This window comes from Salvelinus namaycush, chromosome 1, assembly GCF_016432855.1.
Source record: "Salvelinus namaycush isolate Seneca chromosome 1, SaNama_1.0, whole genome shotgun sequence".
Lineage (NCBI taxonomy): Eukaryota > Metazoa > Chordata > Actinopteri > Salmoniformes > Salmonidae > Salvelinus > Salvelinus namaycush.
The window spans coordinates 50,113,660-50,138,192 of record NC_052307.1 but is presented as its reverse complement, the minus strand read 5'-3'; the positions used below and the strand labels follow the sequence as shown (position 1 = coordinate 50,138,192).

General features: G+C 41.5%; 1 protein-coding gene across 1 annotated transcript in view; it reads right to left on the bottom strand.

The window, feature by feature from the left end:
- The window catches only part of LOC120052026 (protein kinase C-binding protein NELL1-like), a 536,246-nt gene that overhangs the window by 344,485 nt on the left and 167,228 nt on the right, over positions 1 to 24,533 (bottom strand). The window contains exons 7-8 of the mRNA XM_038998895.1: positions 12,181 to 12,253; positions 10,901 to 10,983 (exon numbers count right to left, since the gene is read on the bottom strand). Coding sequence (XP_038854823.1) covers positions 10,901 to 10,983; positions 12,181 to 12,253 — 156 coding nt within the window. The remainder of the gene's footprint in view (positions 1 to 10,900; positions 10,984 to 12,180; positions 12,254 to 24,533) is intronic.

Genomic DNA, 24,533 nt, shown 5'->3' with positions numbered 1-24,533 from the left:
ATCATGAAAGTTAATAAAAATCCAACTGACAGTTAAATTAACCCATGTTTAGGCAATCCAAACAACCCAATTCACGCAAACCAACTGTATAGGTCAAAATAACCCACTGTGTGTTCTATCATATATTTACACAGTGCCAGCATTTTTTAGGGTGTACCCTCAGCATATACCTCACACACACACATACAAACACACACAAACATACACACACTCACACAGTGCTTAAGAAACCAAAATGGGTCCTGGTCAAAAGTAGTGCACAAAAAAGGGAATAGGGTGCCATTTGGGACAGAGGGTAGTGCGTACAGCCCAGTACAACACTGGGGCCAAGCATCCTGCCATCCAGGACCTACAGTTGAAGTTGGAAGTTTACATACACTTAGATTGAAGTGATTAAAACTCATTTTTCAACCACTCCACGCATTTCTTGTTAACAAACTATAGTGTTGGCAAGTCGGTTAGGACATCTACTTTGTGCATGACACAAGTCAAATTTCCAACAATTGTTTGCAGACAGATTATTCCACTATCACAATTCCAGTGGGTCAGAAGTTTACAAACACTAAGTTGACTGTGCCTTTAAACAGCTTGAGAAATTCCAGAAAATGATGTCATGGCTTTAGAAGCTTCTGATGGGCTAATTGACACCATTTGAGTCAAATGGAGATGTACCTTTGGATGTATTTCAAGGCCTACCTTCAAACGCAGTGCCTCTTTGCTTGTCATCATGGGAAAATCAAAAGAAATCAGCCAAGACCTCAAAAAAAATGTTTAGACCTTCACAAGTCTGGTTCATCCTTGGGAGCAATTTTCAAATGCCTGAAGGTACCACGTTCATCTGTACAAACAATGGTACGCAAGTATAAACACCATGGGACCACGCAGCAGTCATACCGCTCAGGAAGGAGACGTGTTCTGTCTCCTAGAGATGAGCGTACTTTGGTGCGAAAAGTGCAAATCAATCCCAGAACAACAGCAAAGGACCTTGTGAAGATGCTGGAGGAAACAGGTATAATAGTATCTATATGCACAGTAAAACGAGTCCTATATCGACATAACCTGAAAGGCCGCTCAGCAAGGAAGAAGCCACTGCTCCAAAACCGCCATAAAAATGCCAGACAACGGTTTGCAACTGCACATGGGCACAAAGATTGTACTTTTTGGAGAAATGTCCTCTGGTCTAATGAAACAAAAATAGAACTGTTTGGCCATAATGACCATTGTTATGTTTGGAGGAAAAGGGGTGAAGCTTGCAAGCCGAAGAACACCATCCCAACCGTGAAGCACAACATCATGTTGTGGGGGTGCTTTGCTGCAGGAGGGACTGGTGCACTTCACAAAATAGATGGCATCATGAGGAAAGGAAAATTATGTGGATATATTGAAGCAACATCTCAACACATCAGTCAGGAAGTTAAAACTTGGTCGAAAATGTGTTTTCCAAATGGACAATGACCCCAAGCATACTTCCAAAGTTGTGGCAAAATAGCTTAAGGACAACAAAGTCAAGGTATTGGAGTGGCCATCACAAAGCCCTGACCTCAATCCCATAGATTTTTTTGTGGGCAGAACTTAAAAAGCGTGTGCGAGCAAGGAGGCCTACAAACCTGACTCAGTTACATCAGCTCTGTCAGGAGGAATTGGCCAAAATTCACCCAACTTATTGTGGGAAGCTTGTGGAAGGCTACCCAAAACGTTTGACCCAAGTTAAACAATTTAAAGGCAATGCTACCAAATACATATTGAGTGTATGTAAATTTCTGACCCACTGGGAATATGATGAAAGCAATAAAATCTGAAATAAATCACTCTACTATTATTCTGACATTTCACGTTCTTAAAATAGAGTGGTGATCCTAACTTACCTAAGACAGGGGATTTTTACTAGGATTAAATTTCAGGAATTGTGAAAAACTGAGTTTAAATGTATTTGGCTAAGGTGTATGTAAACTTCCGACTTCAACTGTATATAATAGGCGGTGTCAGAGGAAAGCCCATTACATTGTCAGAGACTCCAGTCACCCAAGTCATAGACTGTTTTCTCTGCTACCGCATGGCAAGCGGCACCGGAGCACCAGGCCTATGACCAAAAGGCTCCTTAACAGCTTCTACCCCCAAGCCATAAGACTGCTAAAAAATCACTAAAATGGCCACATGACAATTTACATTGACATACCCAGTCAATTTGTTTTGTACACTGCTGCTACTCGCTGTTTATTATCTATGCATAGTCACTTCACCCCTACCTACATCTACAAATTATCTCAACTAACCTGTAACCCCGCACACTAACTCGGTAACGGTACCCCCTGTATATAGCCTCATTATTGTTATTTTATTGTGTTACTGTTTATTATTTTTTACTTTACTTTATTTGGTACATATTTTCTTAACTCTTCTTGAGCTGCACTGTTGGTTAAGGGCTTGTAAGTAAGCATTTCACGGTAAGGTCTACACTTGTTGTATTCGGCGCATGTGACAAATAAAGTTTGATTTGATTTTGATTTAATCTGATAAAGGACACAAACACATATTTTGTATTTATTTATTAGGAATCGCCAGTAGATGCAGCAGCTACTCTTCCTGGGGCCCAAACACATCAAGGCACTTACATCAGACATAAAACAAATGATAAAACAATACATCATAGAACATTATTACACAATATATCTACTATACAACATGTATAATACCACCATACCACCAACAATATTACGATGTCCCATAGTCTTTTCTGGACTTGGGGATTGTGAAGAGGCCTCTGGTGGCATGTCTATTGGGGTATGCATGGGAGTCTGAGCTGTGTGCTAGTAGTTTAAACAGACAGCTGGGTGCATTCAGCTTGTCAACACTTCTTACAAAAACAAGTAGTGATGAAGTCAATCTCTCCTCCACTTAGAGCCATGAGAGATTGACAGAAATAGTACTAACGTTTGATCTCCGAGTACATTTAAGGGCCAGCTGTGCCGCCCTGTTCTGAGCCAATTGCAATTTTCCTAAATCACTCTTAGTGTCACCTGACCATACAACTGAACAGTAGTCCAGGTGCGGGCCTGTAGGATCTGCCTTGTTGATAGTGTTGTTAAGAAGGCAGAGCAGGGCCCTGTTTCAGAAAGCAGGTTTTTACAAACTGAGTTTAAACCTGAACTCTGGGTTGACTAACTCTGAGCTGTCAAACTCAGAGTTTTTGGTTTCAGAACAGGTGATAACAATTAGTTCAATCAACTCTGAGTTAGGTTAACCCTGAGTAAAGCACGTGCATGAGGAGATAAAAAGCCCTTATCAATGGATCGCAGATAACATGATTCATCATGGCAAAAGGGAAAAAAAGGGCTCGAACCTCCTACCTATCCCCTGTGGAGTAAGAAATATTAAGGAATACGTACGCAGAATATGAGTATATATTTAATAAAAAAAGCAATGCAGTAGCAAAAGAATGTGAGCTGGCGTGGCAGAATATTGCTGACTGAGTCAAAGTGTGAGTATTAATCGAAAAAAATAAAAGTTTTATCTCGAGTGTTCCACTTATTCAACATGTATGTATATAATATATGTGTGTGTGTGTGTTTAATATTTATGCAGGTGCAACCCAACAGGCACAAAGCGTACTTGGCAGCAACTGAAGATGAAATATAAAAATATACTTCAAACAGGTATGGTATAATTTCATTACAAGCAATTGTGATGTTGTTAGCCTACCCTACCTAATTAAACAGCATGCAGTGGCTACCCTCAACATGTGATATATTTAAGTAGTTCGTGAAATTTTTTCAGCCATCCTAACACTGCCAGTAATTAATATTGTCTATTTGAAAGTAACACCTTGTAACGATCGTCGTCTTCTTCGGACGAGGAATAGGAAGGATCGGACCAAAACGCAGCGCGGTAAGTGTCCATGATTATTTTAATAAATAAACTGAACACTGAATGACAAAAAACAACAAAGAGAGTGAACGACACGAAACAGTCCTGTAAGGTGAAAAAACACAAAACAACTACCCACAAACACAGGTGGGAACAGGCTACCTAAGTATGGTTCTCAGAGACAACGATTGACAGCTGCCTCTGATTGGGAACCATACCAGGCCAAACACATAGAAAAGGACAACATAGAACAAAACATAGAATGCCCAGCCCAACTCACGTGACACAACTAAATGCCTTTATACATACAAGTCTCCAAATTTGTGCATGCTGGACATCTTCAAATTTGACCTCCATTACAGCCAATAGAAAAAATGCTGAGGGCCGATAAACACGTGGGGGTCGACCACCACCACCACTCACAGAGGGATGGCCCTCAGTCAAAACAGTGGGCAACCTATTGCTGAAGGCATCTCTGGAGGAAGCTCATCTGACCCAACCACCCCCCAGGACACAAGGGCCTACATAAGAGGTTAGTTATTCAAATTAATGATATATGTACATTCATCCTTTTGCCTGTGTTACCTCAGTAACGCCCACCCATCCATCTTAACACAACTTGGTACACTAATCTCCTTGAAGCGGTACAATTCTTTGTAATTGACTGCTGTTACTTTTTCAGATTCCTAGTTGTCCTTCAGACATAATAATCTATTTTAAGGTGACTCTGAGTTATACAGTGCCTTGCAAAAGTATTCGTCCCCCTTGTTGGTTTTCCTATTTTGTTGCATTACAACCTGTAATTTAAATTGATTTTTATTTCATGTAATGGACATACACAAAATATTACAAATTGGTGAATTGAAATGAAAGAAATAACTTGTTTCAAAAAATATCAAAAAATAATAAACTGAAAACTGGTGCGCGTATATGTATTCACCCCCTTTGCTATGAAGCCCCTAAATAAGATCTGGTGCAACCAATTACCTTCAAAAGTCACATAATTAGTTAAATAAAGTCCACCTGTGTGCAGTCTAAGTGTCACATGATCACTTTAAGCCGTACACTCCACAGAGCTGGGCTTTGTGAAATGTCCAGAAAAAACGCCATTGCTTATTAAAGAAAAGAATAAGGAAACAGATTTGGTGTTCGCCAAAAGGCATGTGGGAGACTCCCCAAAAATATGGAAGAAGGTACTCTGGTCAGATGAAACTAAAATTGAGCTTTTAGGCCATCAAGGAAAACGCTATGTCTGGCGCAAACCCAACACCTCTCATCACCCCAAGAAAACCATCCCCACAGTGAAGCATGGTGGTGGCAGCATCATGCTGTGGGGATGTTTTTCATCGGCAGGGACTGGGAAACTGGTCAGAATTGAAGGAATGATGGATGGTGCTAAATACAGGGAAATGCTTGAGGGAAACCTGTTTCAGTCTTCCAGAGATTTGAGACTGGGATGGAAGTTCACCTTCCAGCAGGACAATGATCCTAAGCATTAAGGGGAAACATTTAAATGTCTTGGAATGGCCCAGTCAAAGCACAGACCTCAATCCAATTGAGAATCTGTGGTTAGACTTAAAGATTGCTGCACACCAGCGGAGCCCATCCAACTTGAAGGAGCTGGAGCAGTTTTGCCTGAAGAATGGGCAAAAATCCCAGTGGCTAGATGTGCCAAGCTTACAGAGACATACCCCAAGAGACTTGCACCTGTAATTGCTGCAAAAGGTGGCTCTATAAAGTATTGACTTTGGGGGGGATAGTTATGCACGCTCAAGTTTTTAGTTTTTTTGTCTCATTTCTTGTTTGTTTCACAAAAAATATTTAGCATCTCCAACGTGGTAGGTATGTTGTGTACATCAAATGATACAAACACCCCAAATATCTATTTTAATTCCAGGTTGTAAGGCAACAAAATAGGAAAAATGCCAATGGGGATGAATACTTTTGCAAGCCACTGTATATTTGAAAAATTGTCATGTGGCCTGCACACTGTTGTAAAAACAAAATTCAAATTAGGTGGTGTACTTTTCTGGGCAAAGTTATAATTTAACTGTCTAATCTTCATCTTCTACCAGTTACTGATGGTGTAATCTGTCTGGTGGAGACTTCTGCCATAGTTGTAAGTTGTAGTTGTAAGTACTCTTAATACTCCACTGATTTTTCGTAATGGATTAGAGTAGAACAACAAAATTGTTACTTTTCATTACAGGAGGATGATGAAGACACCCTGTCAGCTGCCACAGAGAGGGAAGATACAGAGGCCTTTTGAGGTTTACACCTTAAAAATAACATCTAACAGTTGATGATAGTGTTGTACCATAATAAAACTTGCACCTTCTTTTTCTCAAAAAATGCAGTGGATGATATACTATTTTGTAGCTCTGAGTCTCTATTTTTATCCAGTTTAAAAACACAATTTCAAATTTTGCTACATAAGACTGATTTGAGCCGGTCAGTCACATATTCTAAATTCATTTTTAAACGGATGGGTTTATTGGTGTTAGAATGCACCCGTTATGCTTTTTTGTACCCGTAGGCTGCTGATGTCATGCAGCCTGTCATTTTTGTGTTTCTACTTTTTCAAGTAGTATGTCGGAAGACAATAGAATCCTCACGATGTCACTGCGACAACTGTATATAGACATGTTGATAGAAGTAGTATAAACCAGCCTTTTGTCTTGAAATCTTTGGTTGTACACTACCATACTCACAGCTTAGCACATGGCCTCACATGTGCATCCTTAAATACACTGCTCAAAAAAATAAAGGGAACACTTAAACAACACAATGTAACTCCAAGTCAATCACACTTCTGTGAAATCAAACTGTCCACTTAGGAAGCAACACTGATTGACAATAAATTTCACATGCTGTTGTGCAAATGGAATAGACAAAAGGTGGAAATTATAGGCAATTAGCAAGACACCCCCAATAAAGGAGTGATTCTGCAGGTGGTGACCACAGACCACTTCTCAGTTCCTATGCTTCCTGGCTGATGTTTTGGTCACTTTTGAATGCTGGCGGTGCTTTCACTCTAGTGGTAGCATGAGACGGAGTCTATAACCCACACAAGTGGCTCAGGTAGTGCAGCTCATCCAGGATGGAACATCAATGCGAGCTGTGGCAAGAATGTTTGCTGTGTCTGTCAGCGTAGTGTCCAGAGCATGGAGGCGCTACCAGGAGACAGGCCAGTACATCAGGAGACGTGGAGGAGGCCGTAGGAGGGCAACAACCCAGCAGCAGGACCGCTACCTCCGCCTTTGAGCAGGAGGAGCACTGCCAGAGCCCTGCAAAATGACCTCCAGCAGGCCACAAATGTGCATTACTTTCCCATTTGTTCCTCAACTGCAGTGAATGATATACAATTTCCTAGCTCTGAGTCTCTGCTTTTATCCAATGTAAAAAACATATGAATGTCATCTGTTACTAGCACGTTATTGATTACATGAACCTTGTTTCTTAGGCTGCATATGTTAATGTGGGCTATTTATGGCACTTTTCTGGGATGATTGTTTTCAATACATTACTCGGAAGCTTATCAGAAGTAGACATGCTAATTTGTTTGAACTGGATTGTGCAGGGTGAGCTGCACACAATGGACTTCCTACTAATGCACACCTCTTCAGTGCTAACAGTATAGCTCTGGTTCATAGGCATATGATTATAGCATAAAATAGCTGTAGGATCAACAGAGGCATTCAGGGCAGTTAAGGGGACAAAAATGAAGTTACTTACATTGTGTCTGCCAATGCCCCTGGGATAATATACATTTGCTGCAGCATTATGACAAGTCAGTGACACAATAGTAGGGATTAACTGAACTGGTCTTGATGTCATTGTCCCAACGCAGTCTTTAAATGCATGGATAGACTCCTGGAACCAAGATGATTTTGATGGACTCCGTCCTTCTGTTCCAGAAGGTGTCAAAGTTATCTATGAAAGTGATTCCAACAGCTACAGTAATCTTTTAGACAGGTGTATAATGCCAGTAGCTTGCTGAATCGTTCACATCCACATCCCAACAACGGTACCGGACATGAAATATTTTGTGAATCTTTCAGTGCCTAAATCAGTTCTTTAAAATCAATTTCCAGAAGTTCCGAGCTAGCCCTCCTAATGTTGTATGACCCTACACGGGCTACGACAGCGTCAGTTCCCGGCATCTGTCGTAGAACGGTCAGAAGCAGCCAAGTAATGTCCTGTACTCATGCCCCAGGATAGCACAGGGTGCAATGGCTGAGGAGATCCGGCCGTTCTTTCACCTCAAGTGTTTTGCAAACCCCTTGAGGACTTAAGGGAGATGACGCATGATGGACTCGAGCCGTCTGTAGTATCCAGCGAGGATGCGGAATGGGCAGGAGCCTCAGACAGCCTCACGGTCAGATGAGGGTGGGAGCTCTGAGGATCTGAACATGAGGTAGAAGCCTCCGGAGAAGGAGACAGAACAGAGGACTAAGGCGCAGGTACCTCTGGATCCAGGCCCGCGAAGCTGTTTCTGGCCTGTGTCTGGTCTGGACTTAACAACTCCAAGGCGGCCCCAGTTGCCAGAGGACGCTGTTTTCGACTTCCACGGTGACTGACATATCTCCATGGCTGGTAGTTGGATTGAGAACAGGAACATCCACCAAGTCATCCAGGAGCATCCTTCTAGCTCCATTCTTCAGGGAAGGGGGAGACCCCTTCAGGGAGGGATCCATACAGAGTACCGTCCAGACGATTGTGGAGAGCCGACACGTCGGAGACACTTCCACCAGGCCAGAGTGGCATTCGGCTACTGGGAGAGAAAGAAAAAGTAGGCGGGTGTGGATTCCCCAGTAGCTTATGTAGGTTCACTATTTGTTTGCTAAGAGTAGCCACTTCTCTCCTGGAGTCCTCTGCAAGGAAACAGTTGCTACATTGAAAATCCGGGCGGTCGACATTGTCCCGGAATAAAGCAAAATAATCACAGCTCCTGCTGTCACGTTCGTCATAACGATGAGACCAAGGCGCAGCGTGATTTGAATACATTCTTCTTTAATAAACGAATAAACACTAAACAAACTAACAAAACAACAAAACGAACGTGAAGCTATAAACGACTAGTGCTGACATGCAACTACACATAGACAACTACCCACAAATACAGGTGGAATAAGGCAACCTAAGTATGGTTCTCAATCAGAGACAACGATAAACAGCTGCCTCTGATTGAGAACCACACCCGGCAAAACAACAAAGAAATACAAAACATAGAAAATGAACATAGAATGCCCACCCAAATCCACACCCTGACCAAACCAAAATAGAGACATAGAAAGATCTCTGCGGTCAGGGCGTGACACCTGCAGTGTTAAATGTTTGTTGAGGCTCCAGGCTAGCTAGGCTAGCTAAGCCAGCCGGGCCTCCGTGTCTCTCCTCTGTTTCGTCAACAACACACTCAGTGGTGAGAATGGTTTACGCCCCTTTTATTACCTCGTAACATCTATAGAGTAAGACGATGGGCCCATCCTCATTAGTGGGCCCTTACACATCTCATGCACCAGGCTCCAGGCCACACTAACCCACTGAGGATGAGGTAATTAAGGCATGAGCTCTGATCAACCCATTGATTGAAAGGTGTTCCATGTTCTGACGGAACAGGAATTTGAGCCGTGAGCATTGGAGACAGGAGCTGTCCAAAAACACAATATTTGAAACACAATTTCAAAATAACATGGTTTAAAGGCCAAGTTCAGTATTTTACAACTTGATGTTAGATCGTTCCTCCATAGACTGAGGGGACTCCAGGGTGAGGAACTACCTAACATTACGTTTTTTAAATACGGGACCACTACAAGCTGGCTTCCCCAACACCATAGCACCAGCATCATAGGTGCGCGATGGGACATACCAACCATCTGTGTGTGTGTGTGTGTGTGTGTGTGTGCGTGCGTGTGTGCATGCCTGCGTGAGTAGCATATATGCATGCGTTCGTACTCCGGGAAAATATATTGAACACTTAAGAAAATAGACTACACTTGCAGTATACTCTATGCAAGATATGACATGCTACAAGATTGTCATAAAGTGTGTGTGTCATCCATTTCATGTCATCAACAGCACAAAATATGCATATAGGCTCTGACTAAGCTCATCTGCAACCTCTTCTATCTCTCACAAACACACACACACACACACACACAGCCACTGCTAATTCATGCTTGGAACTTCTATTCTCAACTCACTCTCCGTGACACTTTATATTATACAGCCAGCCGGGAACCAAGAGGTTAGCAATTATTCATCTGCCACCTTCATCAGCCTCTTCCCTTCCACCCCTCTATCCCTCCCTCCCTCGTTTACAGACACACAGGGAGGAAAGTGCCATTTCTACTGGCTGAGTTGCTGTATAAGCAGGGAAGTCAGACAGGCTGTACCCCAAATGCCACCCTATTCCCCATATAGTGCACTACTTTTGACCAGAACCATATGGGCCCTAGTCAAAATAGGGAACAGGGTGCCAATTGGGAAATTGACAAAGTGAGAGCTTCGGGTCTATTAAAATGAAGGAGACGGTTATTTACAATGGGATGACACCAAGCCCAGGGCTGGCTGGTGGGCTGTCCTTGCTTCACACACACACACACACACACACACACACACACACACACACACACACACACACACACACACACACACACACACACACACACACACACACACACACACACACACACACACACACACACACAGGGTTGGGGGTCGTGCTGAGAGGAACATAATGTTCAGCACCTGTTAGTGTCCCGCAGGGCCGAGATGGCTGCCATTTAATGACACCACTGTGACCTCCGATCATACTTACCCTGTGTGTGTGTGTGTGTGTGTCTGTGTCTATTGTATGACCTCTGGAGGAGGAAGAGAGGGCTTTGATACAAGGCTTTGTGTGTGTGCATGTTCATGTCCTCTGACTAAGGTCTCTCAGGTACAATGTTGGGACATAAAGCATCACACCACATCACTTATAAGGTCACTTGCTTGAGGTCAAAATGCATTTTTTTTTATGGCTGGTCACTCTCACCTTTAGGGTCATCTTGGCCAGCAGCTCCTGAAGGTCCATGATGCCTTGCACCAGGCTCAGGAAATCACTGCATGTCGGACAGGCTCAACAGGAGAAAAGGAAGGACAAAGAAAGACAGGAGTAGGAGAGGGGATAAAATAGTAAAGGACAAGAGAAAAGGAAGGAGGTAGAGAGGAGGAAAAATAAGAGAAAAAGAGAAGAGGTACATTTATACACATTTTACCAAAACATTGTTGCTCAAAATATAACTATATTTTATGACGATAACCAAAGCTAGAGAAAATTGAGTGATTGAACTCATTGGAAGTCTGGTTTTAATCTCCTTGCACTTCCTATCTTGCCACGTGGCTCTGTTTTTAGGGGATTGTAGGTAATTACACTTTACACAATGTTGTATGCATGTTTGAAGAAATAAAAATATACTTCTATATTAATATTAAGCAGCTTGTTGTCCTGTATCTAATAGTGCTCTATTGGCTTCTCGGCTGCGGCGCGAGTGCTGGTTCACAAAAGTATTGATGAATGTAGTGACAGACTATGATTACATGCCTTATTGATCAGCAACATAGACAGTAGCATCGCCACAAATGCACAACACAAGCCCTGCATCTTCATTTGTTTGGCAATAAACAGGAGGGATTTAGAGAAAGAGAGAGAGAGAGAGAGGGAGGAAGAAAGAGGGAGGGAGGTTATAATGACAGAGATAAGGGAAAGGTGTGTGTGTGTGTGTGTGTGTGTGTGTGTGTGTGTGTGTGTGTGTGTGTGTGTGTGTGTGTGTGTGTGTGTGTGTGTGTGTGTGTGTGTGTGTGTGTGTGTGTGTGTGTGTGTGTGTGTGTTTGCGTGTGCGTGTGCTTGTACATGCATGTGCATGTGTGCGAGTACGTGTGTGTAGGTGCGAGAGAAAGAAAGAGAGACAAGACAGAAAGAGGGAATGAGTGAGAGAAAGAGGGAGAGCGAGAGCGAGAACAGAGATGGAGTTCCATTGGCTTATTCAGTGATGAGGGATTAGTAAGAGTAACAGGAGTATAGCTAATGAGACATTTCAGGATGCCATCTCCACTGTCTCTCAGTACCTCTTCACTTTTCATACAAAATGAAGAAGAGTACGGGAACAGTTACGACCAAGGAACATGTTGGAATAACCCGTCCTATGTCCTCAACAACAAGCTAATCATACCTAGCCTGTAATTATAAAGTACATCAGAGTAAGAGTGCTGATCTCAGATCAGGTCTCCCCTGTCAATGCAATTGTATGCCAATTGCAATTGTATTCTACTTACTGCGATTGAGGTTGGGACATTGTGTGATGTAGCCGTTTGGAGCAAAAATGAATTTGACATCCTGAATGGTACCCTGTGGGGAAGATGAGAAAGAAAAGGATGAGAGAGCGAGATTTTATTTTATTTTATTTGGATCTCTTTTAGTCCCCATTTGGACTAATCTTCCAAGAGTCCTTCAACATTAAAATACAATGTATAATACAAACACATTTTCACATATAACACACTATTACAAACATACATAATATACTAACATAATGACCCAATAAATACTCAATCTAAAAAAATATTGATTCTTCATCTACTATAGTCCCACAACATTTCTATGTATTATATTTAAATCGTTTTAAAATAATGTTAAAATGTATATATTGAAAGGTTTCTGGTTTGCTCAGTTAATTTATTACATTTCTTTATTGCTCTAAATCGAAATGTTATTTTGCCTATTTCTCTTTTCTGTCCGGATAACGCATAGATGGTGGACAATCTATTCCTAGTATTTACGGAATGTCTGTCTCTTACCAACTGAATACCGTTGTGAATAGAACTTGGCAGTTTTAAATGATGTATATTCTGAAATAAAATAAGCATGTTTTTTTCAATTATCTTGTCGATTGATGACCAACCAAGAACACTGCCCATGACTGCAACAGAATAACCATATCTCCACCTTAAAACAATCCTTGCTGCTTTGTTCTGTGCATTCTGCAGCCTCCTAACTTCACTTGATGATGCATTTCCCCAGACCACAGAACAGTAGTTCACCTGACTGTGTTATTTGCTTAAGAATTGTTCTTGGTAAATATTTAGCTATCCTTCTGATTATGCATGCTGTTTTAATATTTTTTTTTACATAGATTAGTTATTTGAGACGACCATGATAAGCAGTTGTCTAGCTGCACTCCCAATAATTTGGTTTCTGCCACTTCTTCAATTTGTACTCCTCCCATACTTAATTGTATCCCATGCTGTTTTGATCTTTTCTTAGTGGAACAGACCAACATAACTTTGGTTTTAAAACAAGAGAAAAGAGAGAATAGAAAAGAGAAAAAAATCAACATTGAAGGGCTGATAATGACCAAAAAGCAACTGCATGGGTCTAACTGGGGTGATAGTGGCTCAGTGCATGAAAGCCATCAGTGGAGTGTCAATCACTCTCATGAAGGGTGTTTGTGTGTGCGTGCTTATTAGTCCTTTTTTAGGTTGGTTCGGTTTCGGTTTGATTATTAAAAAAGTATCCAATTTTCACGTTTAAATGCTGTAACACAGAATAAAACAATTAATAAAAATGCCATGATGATAGTGACTGTCCATTACTGTTTATCACTTATTAACCGTTATTTATTCAGATTTCTTGATAAAAATATTTGTTTTATTTCAATACTTTATTATTTAATTCCAAGTCAGCATCTCATGTCTATAGAGCTGCTGCCTATGCTGTCTGACAAAATCACTATTTTAGTAGTTCTTCAAAGTAAATAAGGAATACTTTTATGACTGCTGAATATCAACTATAAATCATTTATCCATGTTTATCTTGAACAAATATTAATGAAACAAGGTTTTCATCACTATTGATGTTTATTGCTTTGAACTTAACAAATTGTGATTCCATATTTTGTGGGTTTAGACGGTATGTACTGCCTGAAGGGGCAGCGGCCCTTAAATGGCATAAGCTGCTCATCAACTTTAACGTTGGGCCCAGGGTTGTAAAATAGGGGAAGGCGGTCCACCCACTTGTCCCACACTGACCGGATTGCAGCTAGCTTGTCTCTCTGCCGCCGAGCTGGTCTGGTGTCTCAGTTATCGAAGCGGATAATCCTGGAAATAATGTGGAAGTTTTCCAGAGACATTGTTGCACTGAAAAGTTCCCTGCCAGTTTCTGCATCCCAAAGGGATTCTGTGGATTCCCCATTGGATAGGAAAACAGCAGCAAGGATAAGAACCCCAAAGTATGCATGTAAATTAGTTTGGTCCATCTCCTTCCATCTCCCTCCAATGTCATAACTGTCGTGTGAGGATCCTAATGGGTCAGATCAGTTTGACAATGGATAACAGTAGCCAGACCCTCTCTCACCGACAGAGGGGATTAGGGAGCTGCTGGGGGGTTGACAGTTCACACCCTGTTGTAAATTCTCCCTCTCCAAAATCCACAAAGGAATGTGCTTTGTTTCCAGACACTTTCCCCGCCAAAACTTAAACACATTCAAAGGTGAATACTGGAACAATATTGCTAACATAAGAACATGGGGATGGTCAGAGGTGACCTAAAGAATAATAATGTCATATGGGATGTTATTTTGTGATGTCATTTAAAATGTTATAAAGGAAAAACTGTAACTTGAAAAGTATATGCACTACATGTACGAAGTGGGAGCTACACGTTTGAAATGGTTGGAACTTTGAACCTCAACACGAGGTGAAGAAAATAAACTCACCTCCCAGACCAGAACATCGTCAGGGTGCAGCTGCGTGTGTAAAGTGGTTTGAATCCTGAATACCAACACGAGATGGAGGCGTGAAGCTCACCTCCCAGACAATCACTATTACGGCTGATTTGCTGTCCTATGTCAAATATCTAGAAAAGTGAACTTAAGTGTGACCATTCTACTACTCTTCAACCCAACGTAGGCTAGCCTATCTTCCAAGGAGCATCTTCCAGAGCGAACAACAGTAGAAGACGGGAAAGGGGGGGACTCCTTTTGGACAATCAGAGCCTTACAAGCGTGCCACTGTAAGGCCCACACCCTTCCTAAGAAGGCTTGGTTCTGACAGAGATAAACAGCGAACGTTAGGCATTCACACGTAAATACATTCAGGATTTTGTACTCCAAATGGGCAGTGGTTTGTGTGCAAAGTATATGATTACTGTGAGAATAGTTTCTAAAATGTATCAACGATAAGTGTCTCTTTCTCTCTTTCTCTCTCTCTCCCTCTCCTTGTCGTTGTGTAAAAAGCCACCATATTGTCAGTCCACGAGGGACCTTTTCCTAATTTATTAAGTGTGTATGTCTATTCTGTGTTATCATTTACTTGGCTAGTGAATAAATAATTAAACCAATGTGTGTAGTACTGAATCATAAGTAAGGCTGGGGTTTTTGCAGATGCAAGAGGTTGCGACTGTTCAGAATGATGATATGATTAGGACATTGTCTGTTTTATGGATGTGATAGGTAAAGACCTTCAGAGTTTAATTCAGGTGATGGTCACTCTAACTTTTTATGGCTGCAGGGGCAGTATTGAGTAGCTCTGATTAAAGGTGCCCATTTCAAACGGCCTCGTACTCAATTCTTGCTCGTACAATATGCATATTATTATTACTATTGGATAGAAAACACTCTCTAGTTTCTAAAACCATTTGAATTATATCTGTGAGTCAAACAGAACTCATTTGGCACAACCTTCCTGACCAGGAAGTGGAAAGTCTGAAATCGATGCTCTGTTCTACTTCCTGCCTATACATGGGCATGATACGTAAGAGTCTACGTGCACTTCATAGACCTTCCCCTGGATGTCAAGAGGCTGTGAGAGAAGAAATTTCGTGTTTATCTTGGTCTGAAGTTGAATACAAGCTCTTTGTATGACGTGTCCCTCATTTCCGGTACTCTTGGGAGCGCGAGGTGGACAGTGGGATTGCCTTCTGTTTAGCTGCCGTTATGGACGACCAATATCTCCGGCTTTGATTTTATTTGATACATGTGACCATATCATCGTAAAGTATGTTTTTTCAATATAGTTTAATCAGATTATTGACATTTTTTCGGGAGTTTTGCCGTGTTCCGTTCTCTGACTTTGTTGACGATGGAGCAATTCGTGCCACTTGGCTAGTGCGCGTGCTAATTGAAGAGGGAAAGTTGCCGTTCTAAATCCAAACAACGACTGTTCTGGACAAAGGACACCTTGTCCAACATTCTGATGGAAGATCAGCAAAAGTAAGAAACATTTTATGATGCTATTTCATATATCTGTCGTAAATGTGAATTAGTCGTCGGCGCCCAACCTTTGGGTACTCTAGCTATACCGAAGCTGCATATCGTAATGAAGTTATTTTTAGAATTCTAACACTGCGATTTCATTAAGAACTAATGGATCTATCATTTCCTATACAACATGTATTTTTTAGTTATGTTTATGAATAGCTATTTGGTCAGAATATGTGTGTCAGAAAAAGTGTCAGGAAAAATCCGGACGTAGTGGGAAAAAGTAGCAAAGTTAGCACAATGTGTAACCATTGATTTCAGCTCTAAATATGCACATTTTCGAACAAAACATAAGTGTATGTATAACCTGATGTTATAGGACTGTCATCTGAGGAAGAAAATCAAGGTTAGTCAAAAATTATATATCTTTTGCTTGTTTGTTACGATCGCTTACTTTTGCTACTGGGAAATTGCTTGTGTTTTTGGCTATTGTGGTAAGCTAATATAACGCTATATTGTGTTTTCGCTGTAAAACACTTGATAAATCGGAAATATTGGCTGGAATCACAAGATGCCTGTCTTTCAATTGCTGTACACTATGTATTTTTCAGAAATGTTTTATGATGAGTATTTAGTTATTTGGCGTTGGTGTCTGTAATTATTCTGTCTGCTTTCGGTGCAATTTCTGATTGTAGCTGCAATGTAAACTATGATTTATACCTGAAATATGCACATTTTTCGAACAAAACATAGATTTATTGAATAACATGTTATAAGACTGTCATCTGATGAAGTTGTTTGTTGGTTAGTTTGGTTGGTTCTTGGTTAGTTAGGTTGGCTTTGTGCATGCTACCTGTGCTGTGAAAAATGTCTGTCCTTTTTTGTATTTGGTGGTGAGCTAACATAAATATACGTGGTGTTTTCGCTGTAAAACATTTTAAAAATCGGACATGTTGGCTGGATTCACAAGATGTGTACCTTTCATATGCTGTATTGGACTTGTTAATGTGTGAAAGTTAAATATTTAAAAAAAATATATTTTGAATTTCGCGCCCTGCACTTGAGCTGGCTGTTGTCATAAGTGTACCGACGTCGGGCTTGCAGCCATAAGAAGTTAAACAGCTGCTCTCATGGTGCCCCAAATTCCTAATGAGGTAATTGTTACATGATTAATTTAATCAAGTAACAATTAAACATAGTCAGCTGATTCGATAAATAACAGTCATCAGATTAATGAAAGTAAAGTCACGAACAGCAAAAACACTTCCCTCCAAATTAGTGCAGTCCAGAATGATTTTCTGGATGGTGTCTGGGATGAACAGTTCAAAAGAAGACTTTATGTCTTGCACATGAGTAACCACCATTCCCGTCGGCCCTGGTTGCATCCTTATCACATTGGCAGCCATGCGGGGTGGCTCATTCCTTGGGCAAGAAGACCATTCAATTTCACAATTTTTTGACATCCATATTTCTCCTCCTGTAGGCTGCTGATGAGCTCGTTGCTGACGGGTTGGTTATGGGGCTGGCTGAGGGTCAATCTCATACTCTTCTTCCATTCTTCCAACTCACTGTCAGACTCTGAATTGACAGAGAAATTATCCTCATATTCAGAAAATCCTTCATCTTCCAAAGATGAAGATCCTCTTTCCACACGAGCTTCCCTCTCTGCAAAAATTATTTCTAATTTGAGCAGAGATTATTTTTGCCATACTGATTGATTGTGGTTAGGAACCACAAATGCAAAGCTATTTATTTGTTGTCACTCTCCCAATTTGCACCTGGCTGGGGTAATGTTTGGGCAAATACTGAATTTTTTACAATGTATCTAAATAATGTATTGCAATAACATTGTGCAGGTTCCCGCAAGACATTGTGTAGTTTCACACTCTACAAAGGGTAAAGAGTGCGAGAAAAGCAGGAGACAGGCAGGGAGACAGACATATTCTTGGTGCTATGTTGAAGACATCTACACACACACTTTCCCACACTTTTATTACCCTCGGGTCCAGTGGGCCCAAACACCACATATGTAATATAAATGTGTAGGGGGATGCACAGTGTGCACTCAATGAAAATGTGTTATTTTACATGTTCTTCACAGAAAAAGAGCCATGGCCAGTGAGTTTCAGGTTGATACAATTATTAATTGTATCAGTTTTCTTTTAGTAAACATTGAAAATGGTCCCACAGACCCGAACACCACACAAGGGTTAGGTACCCATCAATTGTCACACCTTGATCTGTTTCACCTATCTTTGTGCTTGTCTCCACCCCCCTCCAGGTGTCGCCCATCTTCCCCATTATCCCCAGTGTATTTATACCTGTGTTCTCTGTTTGTCTGATGTCTGTTCATTTTGTTTTGTCAAGCATACCAGCGTTTTTCCCGGGCACTTGACTTTCGCTAGTTCCTGTTTTCTAGTTTGGTAGGCTTGACAAAACAAAATGAACTGGCAACAGACAAACAGAGAACACAGGTATAAATATAATGGGGAAGATTGTTGACACCTGGAGGGCGGTGGAGACAAGCACAAGAACAGGTGAAACAGATCAGGGTGTGACATCTATCTTATGTAACCATAACAAACGTAACATATCATACTAATTTGAGTGTCTCAGATGTATGCTTACTATGTTATGTCTAGTCATGAGACCATTCTGGATGGTCAGACTGACCCAAAGCATCATGCCATTGAAAACAAGGGGAAAATACCCAGCATATTGGAACAATTAACCTCTTGAGCCTATGGGGGCGCCATTCGACTTTGTAAAAATGAGTTCCCAAATTAAACTGCCTCGTACTCAATTCTTGCTCGTACAATATGCATATTATTATTACTATTGGATAGAAAACACTCTCTAGTTTCTAAAACCGTTTGAATTATTTCTCTGAGTGAAACAGAACTCATTCTGCAGCACATTTCCTGTCAGGGAGTGAGATTTCAGAAATCGAGGTCCCTGTTCTGAGGTCAGTTTATAAGTCCCCATGTAAGCCATCGGGCTACATGCACTGCATACGTCTTCCTCTAGATGTCAGTAAGCGGGGAGAATTTGAATGGAGTGGATTGCGCAATCTGGGACCCTATATAAGACCGTGGAACGGAAGTACCGTCCTTTTCAACGGTGCGCTTGGCGCAAGAAGACATCACAATGGCGTCCTGCAAACGCTTTCGTTTTAGTAGTTCTATATCTCCGGTCATGTTTTTATTCGTTATAGGTGTTAAAGACATCATAAGGTAGTTAATTTAAACCGACTTATAGCATTTTATAGCAGTTTATTGCGATTTTCTGGGATTTCTTTGTCATGCGCTTTCACGAGTTGGACACCTCTCCAGTGGGTGGCTATCATTAGCTGCTATTTCGACAGGAGAAGAGGACATCTTTCAACCCAAAGACGATTGTTCTGGAGAAAGGACACCTTGCCCAAGATTCTGATGGAAGCTCAGCTAATAGTAAGCAGTCTTTATGCTGTTAATTCGTACTTATGTTGACAAATGTCAAATAATAATTCCGCCATGAATTTTGGTGCGTCTCGCTTTAGCGCTGTATGCTTGAAGTAACGTTAATTTTAAAAATGTAACCCAGCGATTGCATTAAGAACTAATTTGTCTTTCAATTGCTGTCCAACCTGTATTTTTTTAGTCAAGTTTATGAATAGTTTTCGATTAGAATAGGTGCCTCTCCAAGATGGCGCCGGACAGATTGCTTGACGTTTTGGCCACTAATCACATTGTATAACCACGATTTGTGCCGCTAAATATGCACATTTTCGAACAAACTCTATATGCATTGTGTAATATGATGTTATAGGACTGTCATCTGAAGAATTCTGAGAAGGTTAGTGAAAAAATTAATATATTTTGGTGGTTTATACGTTATCGCTATTTTTAGCTTGAATCAATGCTGTTGTGATGTTTGCTATTGTGGTAAGCTAATATAACGCTATATTGTGTTTTTGCTGTAAAACACTTAGAAAATCTGAAATATTGTCTGGATTCACAAGATCTGTGTCTTTCATTTGCTGTACGCTGTGTATTTTTAAGAAATGTTTTATGATGAGTAATTAGGTAATACACGTTGCTCTCTGTAGTTATTCTAGTCGCTTTGGTGAGAGTTGTGATGGTGGCTGCAATGGTAAACTATGATTTATACCTGAAATATGCAAATTTTTCTAACAAAACATATGCTATACAATAAATATGTTATCAGACTGTCATCTGATGAAGTTGTTTCTTGGTTAGTGGCTATTTATATCTTTATTTGGTCGAATTTGTGATAGCTACTGATGGAGTAAAAAACTGGTGGAGTAAAAAAAGTGGTGTCTTTTGCTAACGTGGTTAGCTAATAGATTTACATATTGTGTCTTCCCTGTAAAACATTTTAAAAATCAGAAATGATGGCTGGATTCACAAGATGTGTATCTTTCATCTGGTGTCTTGGACTTGTGATTTAATGATATTTAGATGCTACTATTTACTTGTGACGCTATGCTAGGCTATGCTAGTCAGCTTTTTTACTGATGGGGGTGCTCCCGGATCCGGGTTTGGGAGGAATTAGAGGTTAAAGTCTATTCATAGTGACAGAGAAGAGGACAGTCTATTTTCATATTGAGTCTGGAAGGCATTTTGTCAAACCCATAAAAAACCATTTAAATTCTATATCTCAAGCCAATTTTTCTAAATCTTTTTGTGTCTCACTGTATTTGTGATATTCATTTACAATGCATTCATTAAGCCTGTATGAGAGCAACACCTGTGTCACTTTAGAGAAAGATCCCTGCGAGAGGAGAGATGAACAACAGAGTAGATCACGTACGCACGCACACACACACACACACACACACACACACACACACACACACACACACACACAGACACACACACACACACACACACACACACACACACACACACACACACACACACACACACACACACACACACACACACACACACACACACACACTCTCTCTCTACCGGCCATGCTCAACTCTGGCTTTGATGCAGGCACATACACACAAATACACATGCCACAGTGCATAATCAGCCGACATCAGTGAACAGTGTGTCATGGAAGTGAAAGTGTTTGGCCAGTGATGTGGCTGTCTGTCTCTTGGGAGTTTATGGGAGTCCTGACCATACATTGCCTCTATTGATCAGCAAGTAATACTGCATGTAGCAAGGGAGGGAGGGGAAAGGGGAGGATGTGTGTGTGTGTCTGTGTGCATGCGTGCGTGCATGTTTGTGTGCGTGTGTGTTCGTGCATATATGAGTGTCCAAATTGCTGAAATTCCACTCTTGACCACTGGGGATATAAGGGAATAAGGCCCTCTCCCTTCCTTGTTTCGGCAAATCTGTCTGTAATGCTGGTCTGACCAATCATACTCCATGCTCCAAGATTGTTTCGATCACGCGGACTATAATTTGTTCCAGGGCGCCTCTGGGAGTAACATGAATGAATACACCAACTCAGTTACTGGTTCAATAAAAAGGAATGCATAGATGATCTGATACCGATGGTGTCTTCCAAAACTTACCCGAATCAACAACCATGGATTAAAGGCAGCCTTGTCGGGAAAGTGAAGGAGAGAGTTGCTGCTTATAAACAAGGCAAGGTGACCGGGGACAATTATATGATTAAACAGTACAAATACAACCGACGCAGATCGATCAAGATGGTGACACACAAGTATAGGGACAAAGTGGGCGAGCAATTCAGCGGATCGGAAACGAGGCGTACGTGGCAGGGGCTTCTAACAATCATGGATTACATAAAGAAAACCAGTCACATCATGGACAGCAACGCCGCATTACCTGACTAGTTATCACGCTTCGAGCATAACATTTCTGAGCTGTGGAGGAGAGCACCGGACGACAACGAAGGCTACCTGCTTACGGTCTCCACGGAGGATGTATACGAGTCATTCAAGCATGTTAACCATCGCAAGGCTGCCGGCCCAGACGTCATCCCTAGCCGCACCCTCAGAGAATGTGCAGACCAGCTCGCTGTTGTACTACACACGGCCCTCACCCACCTGAACAAAAGGAATGCATATGTGTGGATGCTGTTCATTGACTACAGTTCGGTCTTCAATACCATAGTGCCCTCTAAGCTCACCACAAAGCTCATGGCCCTGCGACTGAGTCCTTGAATTCCTGACGGACCAGAGAGAAAGGAGAGAATGGCAGAGGAAAAAACTACACGAGGGGGCAGAAGAACAACTGAAGAAGCGTCACAGCTCCCCAGGCTACCTGAGGCTACAGCACCCCTTACACAACAACAACAACAACAATAATAACAGCCTCACTTCTTCTCCCAGATACACATTTGGAATGTTTTTATAAGTATTTAATGCAGGGACAGAATGGGACCAGACATCGGTCTGGGCACTTCTTAACACAACGTCCATTTCTTTATTTCTTGAGGCCCCCATTATTAGTCAAATAATGATAATTCTGTGCTCAAACCACAATTTAGACAGTCCCAATGGGCTAAAGATCAAGCAATCTGGCATTTCCCCGAACTGCCCTACGGCCATGGTTTAGATACAGTAGCTTATCTTATAGAGAACCTCTGCATGCTACTCCAAGGGAACACTATTGTAACACTCTCTACACTGTAAATGCTGACAAGTGTCCTAACCTAAATATATTTTGTACACTGTACAAAATATAGACATGTTTGTTCGTACTTTTTTTTTACCCCCTTTTCGTTATATCCAATTGGTAGTTAAAGTCATGTCCCATCGCTGCAACTCCCGTACGGACTCGGGAGAGGTGAAGTTCGAGAGCCATGCATCCTCTGAAACACAACCCTGCCAAGCTGCACTGCTTCTTGACACAATGCACGCTTAACCCGGAAGCCAGCTGCACCAATGTGTGGGAGGAAACACTGAACACCTGGCGACCGTGTCAGCATGCATGCGCCCAGCTCACCACAGGAGTCGGTCGCTACAGTGCAATGGGACAAGGACATTCCGGCCGGCCAAACCCTCCCCTAAACTGGACGACGCTGGGCCAATTGTGCGTCGCCTCATGGGTCTCCTGGTCGCGGCCGGCTGCAACACAGTCAGGTATCGAACCAGCATCTGTAGTAACGCAGCTTGCACTGCGATGCAGTGCCTTAGACCGCTGTGCCAGTCGGGATGCCTGTTATTTACTTTGTTAATGTAAAGCCAACTTATTTGATTTTAGAAACAGCTGTGTGTAATGGATTAGGAATGCATAATATGGCCTTAATGCTTTAAAAAAAAGCTATAGCACGAGCTGTGAATAAGTGGTTGTAATAAATATATAGGTATGAATTTCCAGCACATTTCCTGCACCAAATCAATCTCTGAACACAGCAAAACAAATCCCCTCCTCCCTCCTCCCTCCTCCCTCATCCACAGTCACACCTTGAACGTTTCTAGGTTTCTGGGCCATCTGTCTCTGCTCTTTTTTCCTATCAACTTTAACTTAAACGCTGCTGCACCTTAGACTTGAGCTAGACAGCTACTGCTTCAACCTTGGTTGCAGGCAGACTGCCTGAAACCAAGATGACAGAGAGAATTCTTTAAATAGTGAGTTTTTTCGTCCTCAGAGAAAGAGAAGGGGAGTTCTTTATGCTTTGATTGGGCCCAGTAGTCATCATATGGGTAGAGAGAGAATACTACAAGGAATGGGTACTACAGATGCTGTGGAGAATAGAAGATGATACTGGCTGTGTCCAAAATGGACGCAGGCACTGACAGACTGTGGGTGGCCTGGGAGGCATGGGATCATCTATTCAGGCTCTACGCTGTATTGTTGATCAATACATGAGATGAAATAAAAATAGAAAAGAGGCCATCGACTGCTCAGCGGGCGGGTGTAAGATGGCGGAATATTGGTCGGTTGATCTCTCTCCACCTCTCTACCTCTCCCTTTTTTCTCTCTCTCTGTCCCCACACCCCTTTCCTCTTTCTCCCTACCCCTCTCTCAATAATAAGGCTATGTTGAGGTTGCGTTATATAGTCTTACCATAGCAAAGTGTTGTTATTGATGGTGATAAATAGAGCCCCACAGTGGAGGTATTATAATACCCATAAAACTTACTGGTCAAAGAGGGAAATGGTTCCAATAATTTTTCCACCATTCATTTTTCCCCATATGGGATTTTAGAAACACTTAAAATAAGGGCTATGTTTCGTGTAGGCTTACCCTGGCGTGAAGTTTTAATAACCATGTAAATCTCTCACGAACAAAGTGATTTCTATCAATATATTTGGCTCTGTTTACTCTCAGATTCTAAAATGCTAAATGTAAATGCGCTATTTATTCTTAATTCAGTGTAAGGTTAGAAAAATCTTATTTTCGGAGAGAAAGCATGGTACTGCCATCCATAGAATGACAAGATAGTGAAGACTGTTACCTTTGAGAAGCCATGCATGATTGAGGTTATATGGTTACAGTGATT